At 44.2% G+C, this 7,899-nt stretch overlaps 1 protein-coding gene across 1 annotated transcript; it reads left to right on the top strand.

Moving 5' to 3' along the window:
* Positions 1-901: 901 nt before the first annotated feature.
* On the top strand, positions 902-2,962 carry LOC107298974 (myogenesis-regulating glycosidase-like). The gene has a single exon (XM_015828333.1). The coding sequence runs from the start codon at positions 902-904 to the stop codon at positions 2,960-2,962; it is 2,061 nt and encodes a 686-aa protein (XP_015683819.1).
* Positions 2,963-7,899: the final 4,937 nt, after the last annotated feature.

Raw genomic sequence — 7,899 nt, 5'->3', positions numbered from 1 at the left:
AATAATAATAATAATAATAATAATAATAATAATAATAATAATAATAATAATAAAGTTGGAAGGGACCTTGGAGGTCATCTAGTCCAACCCCCTGCTCAGGCAGGAAACCCTATACCATTTCGGACAAATGGCTGTCCAGTCTCTTCTTAAAAACTTCCAGTGTTGGAGCATTCACCGCTTCTGGAGGCAGGTTGTTCCAGTGGTTAATTGTTCTCACTGTCAGGAAGTTTCTCCTTAGTTCTAGGTTGCTTTTCTCCTTCGTTAGTTTCCATCCGTTGCTTCTTGTCCTGCCTTCAGGTGCTTTGGAGAATAGCTTGACTCCCTCTTCTTTGGGGCAGCCCCTGAGATATTGGAACTTTGCTATCCTGTCCCCCCTCGTCCTTCTCTTCATTAAACTAGACATACCCAATTCCAGCAGCCGTTCCTTATATGCTTTAGCCTCCAGTCCCCTAATCATCTTTGTTGCTCTTCTCTGCACTCTTTCTAGAGTCTCAACATCACGGCGGTTGCAATGACCCAGGGTCATGTGATGCCCTTTTGTGACCTCCTGACAAGTCTAGTCAATGGAGAAGCCAGATTCACTTAACAATCGGGTGACTAACTTAACAACTGCAGTGATTCATTTAACAACTGTGGCAAGAAAGGTCGTATAATGGGGCAAAACTCACTTAACACATGTCTCGTTTAAAAACAGAAATTTGGGGCTCAGTTGTGGTCATAAGTCAAGGACTACCTGTAGAATAAAACAATAATATTACAGTCTCAACTTTTTACCTGTACGGGCTTAATATGGACTAGCCATTCCTATAACAATAAATTTACCTAATCCGCAAAACCCAAAGCTTCGTTTTTCATTTCATTTCAAGGGCAAAATCCAATTTGAGCCACTGGTTCTGCTGAAATGAAAACTCAGCCCTTCCGTCGTCGAGGGAAAGGAGAACAGATGGAGAAGGAGCAGGAACCCAGCCAGATGCCTCCAGCATCCTCACCGTTTCGTTTTGTGGCGTGCGCCTTACTCCTGATGGGATTATTTCTAATAATGGTAGCACTTTGGTGTCCCTATGCCACTGTTTTCCAGAAGACAATGAAGGTTGAAAAGCTGGAGTTACAAAAGGATGGGTTCACCATCAAGAACCAGGATGGAGACATGATCTTCAGGTTGACCTTTCGGTCTGGGGTCCTTGACCTGGAATCCTGCTTCCAGGAGAAGGACATGTTAACTTGCACCAGGACAGAGGAAAGAAAGATTCATTTCACTGCCAGGGCAATTAAACCAAAGAGGACTGTGATCTGCTACTCCATCACCTGGGAAGAGTTTTTAGCAGACACTGTGGTGGACCACAAAATGTTCTGGGGAGATGCCCACTGGTATGGAGGCTATGAAATGAGTGTCCAGCATTGGCCAATCGAGCTGCCAGGATCCCAGGATCCCATGCCTTATGTGAACAGCGACGTGTATTCTTTTCGGAACAGCTTTGGAGGTGTCCTGGAGAGATACTGGTTGTCCTCCAAAGCAGTAGCTGTCAAGATCAATGACTCGGTTCCCTTCCACCTTGGATTCAATGCCACGGAACTATCTCTTGTTTTCCAAGCCAGGTACAAAGATTCTCCATACGGTTCTTTGCTGGAGAATCAAGCTTTTCCAAGGTTATGTTACCGTGTCTGCACAGCTCCAGACATGACTTCCACCCATAGATACATGTCACGGAATTATTTCAAGAAACCTTTGAAGGTCCCTTCAGAACAAATGTTCAGGTTTCCAATCTGGTCCACCTGGGCCCTTTACAAAAAAGAGATCGATCAAAAGAAAGTTCAGGAATTCGCTGAAATGATCCTGAAGCACGGCTTCAAAGCCAGCCATATTGAAATTGACGACATGTACACCCAGAATTACGGTGACTTTGACTTCAGCGTCTCGAAGTTCCCTCGCGCGGCAGAAATGTTTGAAAAGCTTAAGAAGGACGGATTTAATGTTACCGTCTGGATCCACCCTTTTGTCCACGAGAAGTCATCAAACTTTAAGGTAGGAATCGAGAAACAATTTTTTGTCACACAACGAAATGAGAGATCCCCTGCCATGGTGAAGTGGTGGAATGGAATTGGCGCCATATTGGATTTCACCAACCCTTCGGTCAGAGATTGGTTTCATGCCCACTTAAAGGAACTTTGCTTAAAATACGGCATATCCTCGTTCAAGTTTGATGCCGGGGAGACATGCTATCTTCCCAAAGAGTTCACCACCTTCCAACTCTTTCCAGATCCCAGCACCTGGTCCAGGTATTATGCAGAAATGGCCAGCCCTTTTCACAAGTTGGCAGAAGTTCGCGTGGGTTACCAGACCCAACACATCCCATGCTTCGTTCGTATAATTGACCGGGATTCAATTTGGGGATATGAGCTTGGGTTAAAATCCATAATTCCCACAGTTCTAAGTATTGGCCTTCTGGGATACCATTTCATCCTACCAGATATGATTGGTGGAAATTTTGTTGCAGATAAAACCGACGGGGCTGAGCAAATTCCGGACCGGGAACTGTACCTCCGTTGGCTGGAGTTGTCCGCTTTCATGCCGTCCATGCAGTTCTCCATCCCACCTTGGCTCTACGATAAGGAGGTCATCGAAATTGCCCTGAAGTTCACCAAGCTTCACGAGTCCTTGGTGGCCCCTCTGCTGCTGGAACTGGCCGGGGAGATCACGACCACGGGGGATCCCATCATACGGCCCATATGGTGGATCTCTCCTGGGGACGAGTCTGCTCACAAGATCGATTCTCAGTTTCTCATTGGAGACACCTTGATGGTGGCTCCCGTCTTGGAGATGGGGAAACAGGAACGAGACATCTATATCCCGGCGGGCAAATGGCGGAGTTACAAAGGAGAGCTGTTTGAGAAGACTCCTACCTTGATCACGGACTACCCCGTGGATCTGGATGAGGTGGCTTATTTCTTTTTGGTTCCTTAATAGTCCCAGGCCAAAATAGATTGAAATTCTCTTGAAGTTCTCTTAGAATCATAGAAGTGGAAGAGGCATATCGTTCAGTCTTCAGATGATGTGGACTTAGCTCAAAACGTTTATTTTTAGATGAAGAATTATTTTTTTGCTGACAATCATTTTTCTTAACACATGGCAAGTGCACTTTTTGTGTGTCCCTTCATTCTGCTGAACCTTCACGGCTTACAACCTTACAATCTCAGCTGTCCACGATGGGGAACAATTGTTATCTTAGCACAGCAGATGGGGCAGTTAAGATCAGGGTGACTAATCGATGAATAGGCAACAAGGAGAGAAGGACAAATGAATGTCATGAGACCTTAATCTCAATTTCTTCTCAGGAATATTTTGGATTTTTTTTTCCAGGGAGGCATTAGGTTACTAGGTAACATCATCACTGCTAGAAGGGAGTGGCAGTTGCTCTCTGTTTACGTAAATGGCTTGCCCTGTGAGTGTTGGTGGGAGGCTTGGAAGGTACTTCCTTGATTAGGCTGTTGTTTATTGCTGGGTTGTTGATCTAGTATTAAGATAGATCAGTGATGGTGAACCTTTTAGAGACCAAGTGCCCAAAAACTGGCCCCACCTCCGCTCCACCTCCTGCCCCGCCCCCGCTCCGCCCCCACCCCGCCTGCCTGCAGGGCCACTCACTGCCTCCAGGGCCTGCCGCAGATCGCCCAGGCAGCCCAGCAGCGCCATGGCGGCCACACCCTCTGCCCGCGCCCCACAGCATCAACTGTGCGCAATGGGATGTGAGGGAAGAGTCTTGTCTACGCTGCCTGGCTGCCATGTCCTTGGCTGCGCTGTTCCGCACGGGCCACGTTCGGGGCGACTCTCCAGGGGGGCTGCTGGTGAGGAGGGGATCATGAGGGGAGGCAAGACTGGGGCAATGGCACGTGTGCCTACAGAGAGGGCTCCGAGTGCCGCCTCTGGCACCCGTGCCATAGGTTCATCACCACTGAGATAGATGTATGACAGACAGATAGATAGATGATACATGCATACATACATACATATATATGAGAGAGAGATGAAATCGGTAGATAGATAGATAGATAGATAGATAGATAGATAGATAGATAGATAGATAGATAGATAGATAGATAGATAGATAGATGATAGACAGACAGACAGACAGACAGACAGACAGACAGACAGATGATGGATAGATAGGGATAGGCAGGTAGACACATGATTGATAGATATCAATAGAAGTGAATTGTCAACGCTGCTAACATTGGATGTTTTTGCATTGACAACAGATAGAAATGTAGCCATCTTTTACCTTTTGCTTTTAAAGTTGGATGATGCTGGGGGGGGGATGTGAACGAGAGTCCAGCTAAACATAACAACACTGAACCTAGCGTGAGAAACAAGGTTATTGTAACCAGAGCTGATAAGGAATTGGCGGGCTGGAGAACTGGAGAGGAAGCCTGCGCTTCAAGCTAATTGGGGAATGTGATTTATGACTGTTAATTGGAGGAGGGAATTGTGCTTTGATACTATGTGCTCAGGGGAGGAGAATTCAGTTTTTGGCTTCGATTAGGCAGTGCCAATATTATGCTACTTGAATAAAAGATTCTTTAAGGTAAACAATGCCTCGAAGTTCTTTTGAAGAGTTTCATCTGTCGGAACCATGACACGAATATCTGTAGCCCAGGATTAAACTGTGGGGTCCTTGGTGCTCTCTGAGCTTGCTTCTTGTCTTACAGACATTTCATGACCCAACTTGGTAACATCATCAGTGCTTGAAGGGAGGGGGCTGGGGGGGAAGGAGGAGGAGGAGAAGGAAGAGGAGGTCTGTGAGGTCCTTGATGCTCACTGATCCTGGTTGAATTCTTGAAGACATTTCATTAGCCAACTAGGTGAGAGGTCCCCAACCTTTTGGGCACCAGGGACCGGTTCCGTGGAGAGAGGTTTTTCCGCGGACCGGAGGATGCGTGGTTTTGTGTGCTGCCTGCATCTCGTGGATGGGGCTTTGCTTGTTTGTGCAGACTGGTTGCTGGCATGCCGCGGTCTGGTACCGGTCCATGACCGGGATTGGGTAAGATGATGATGTTACCTGAACTAGGTAACATCATCAACAGCAGAAGGAGGACTGTGGGGTCATTGGTAGTCTCTGAGCTTCATTGTTTCCTTGAGATGTTTCATCACATAATATCAATTGAGGTGCCATCATGTAGACCAGGGGTAGGCCACCTTGGCTCTTTTATGACTTGTGGACTTCAACTCCCAGAATTCCTGATCCAGCATGGAATGCTGGGAGTTGAAGTCCATGAGTCATAAAAGAGCTAAGGTTGCCTACCCCTGAAAGACGAAAAAGAAGACTTTTTGATGGTGACGATGCCCAAAGTTTGAACCATTATTTTACAATATTTCAGGCACCAGCTCAAAACAATTATATTACTTTAATTGATAATTATTGCACCACTAGTTTCTATTGTTTGTTATGATGGTTAACTTTATTGGGATTTTCATTTTTATATATGCACCTTCGCCGTATCCATTTGAATGGAAGCCAAATCTCAATTTAGAAAAATGGCATACATATAATAAATTTGAAACATCCCAAAAAAGAGATTTTTGGGGACATAGCTTATATTTCTAGAGGCAGAGAGGGGGGAGGTGTTTATTCCAGACCTCTGATTTTTTTTACTTTCCATAAGAACATAGAAGAGAATGTGGAATTACATTTGCGGTTCAAAGAACAGATTGAACACAAAAGAAAAACGTGAAGAGAGCCAGCATTCGTGTTTTCCCATCTGGAAATCCGGTTTCCAACTGTACATTGTATTACAAATATTAACTAATATTTAATTGAGGGATTATTCTCATAGGAACTATCAACTAGGCTGGGCACATTGCCTTCCAGTCTTCTAAAATGGGTCTGTTTGGGTGTTCAACCATTGGTAAAACTTTGGGGGAGAATGGAATATAATGCTTAGGCTGTGTTCACCCAATATTCAAGGCTATACTAAAATGCCTTTATGTGTTTGAGGTCAACATGAGGTCTGAAGCAGCCCATCAGTGAAGATTTTATTTATTGATTTGTCACAACAAATGGTGCGAACACTGCCACTGTGTTTTATTATTTGGTCCAAATAAAGATTGTCAACTTACAACTGATCACTTAGCAAAATAATAGAGTTGGAAGGGACCTTGGGTGTCTTCTAGTCCAACCCCCTGCTCAAGCAGGAAACCCTATGCCATTTCAGTTAAATGGTTGTCCAGTCTCTTCTTAAAAACCTCCAGTGATGTAGCACCCACAACTTCTGGAGGCAAGCTGTTCCACTGGTTAATTAACAGAATAAGAGTTGGAAGGGACCTTGGAGGTCTTCTAGTCCAACCCTGAGAGGAGACCTTATATCATTCTGGACAAATGGTTGTCCAATCTCTTCTTAAAAGCCTCCGGTGATGCAGCACCTACAACTTCTAGAGGCAAGTCGTTCCACTGATTAATTGTTCTCACTGTCAGGAAATTCCTCCTCAGTTCTAGATTGAATCTCTCCTTGATTAGTTTCCATCCATTGTTCCTTGTCTGGCCTTCAAGTGCTATTGAAATAGGTTGACCCCCTCTTCTTTGTGGCAGCCCCTCAAATATTGGAAGACTGTTATCGTGTTTCCCCTAGTCGTTCTTTTCATTTAACTAAATATATCCAATTCCTGTGTTCTTTGTATGTTTTAGCCTCCGGTCCTCTCATCATCTTTGTTGCTCTTCTCTGCACTCTTTTTAGCATCTCAACATCTCTTTTACATTGTGATGATCAAAACTGGATGCAGTATTCCAAATGTGGCCTTACCAAGACTTTATAAAGTAGTATTAACACTTCACGTGATCTTGATTCTATCCCTCTGTTAATGCAGCCTAGTACTATGTTGGCTTTTTTGGCAGCTGCAGCACACTGCTGGCTCCTTTTTAAGTGATTGTCCACTAGGACTCCGAGATCCCTCTCACAGTTATTACTACTGAGCAAGGTACAATCTATACTGTACCTGTACATTTGATTTTTCTTCCCTAAGTGTTAAACTTCACTTTTCTCTATATTGACTTTCATTTTGTTAGATAGCGCCCATTGTTCAAGTTTGTCAAGATCCTCTTGTATCTTAAGCCTGTCTTCTGGAGTGTTGGCTATTCCTGCCAGCTTGGTGTCGTCTGCAAATTTGATGAGTTCCCCATCTATCCCCTCATCCAAATCATTGATGAAGATGTTGAAGAGTACTGGGCCTAAAACAGACTTGGGGTACCCCATTGCATACTTCCCTCCATGTAGATGCAGTTCCATTGAAGACTACATGTTGAGTGCAATTAGTCAGCCAGTTACGAATCCACATTTTTCTACCTTATCAAGAAGTAGGCTATGGTCTTCTTTGTCAAATTCATTTTGTGAGGTTAGTCCAAATTTCTGGAAAGGGACAAGTTAGGGAAAATTCATTTCATAGCTTACAAACTGATCCTCTTCAGTCCAAATTAGACAACACTTGACAACCTATGATAGTTTCACCACTCACATTGATTAACAAGGATATAGGGAAGTTGGAGATGTTTAATACTAAAGAAAGGAGATTTATATGACACACTCTGCCATATATCAAAAACATTTTGGAAGCAGCAGAATGCAGCTGCTGAGATCTGCAAGTAGGAATTGCACACTGCCCAGAGGCTAGCATACAAGGACAAATTATGCACTTCAAAAATCACTTGGAAGTGTGGGAGATACTTCCAATGTAATCTACCGGATCCCCTGCATGGATTGCCCCTTTGACTATGTAGGACAAATGGGGAGGAAGCTAACCACCAGACTGCAAGAACATGACTGAGTAGTTACACAAGGAGATCCAAACTCATTGGTAGCCTCACATTGTAATGAACAAGGATACACATTCAATTTCATAATTACTAAGATTGTTGG

Source organism: Protobothrops mucrosquamatus, unplaced genomic scaffold (genome assembly GCF_001527695.2).
Source record: "Protobothrops mucrosquamatus isolate PMUCROS unplaced genomic scaffold, P.Mucros_1.0 scaffold4407, whole genome shotgun sequence".
Classification (NCBI taxonomy): domain Eukaryota; kingdom Metazoa; phylum Chordata; class Lepidosauria; order Squamata; family Viperidae; genus Protobothrops; species Protobothrops mucrosquamatus.
Note: the sequence above shows the minus strand (reverse complement) of the source record. Positions and strands in the feature narration are given on the sequence as shown.

Excerpts from the sequence above, each read along its gene's own strand:
- LOC107298974 (XM_015828333.1), top strand. The coding sequence starts at position 902 with ATGAAAACTCAGCCCTTCCGTCGTCGAGGGAAAGGAGAACAGATGGAG.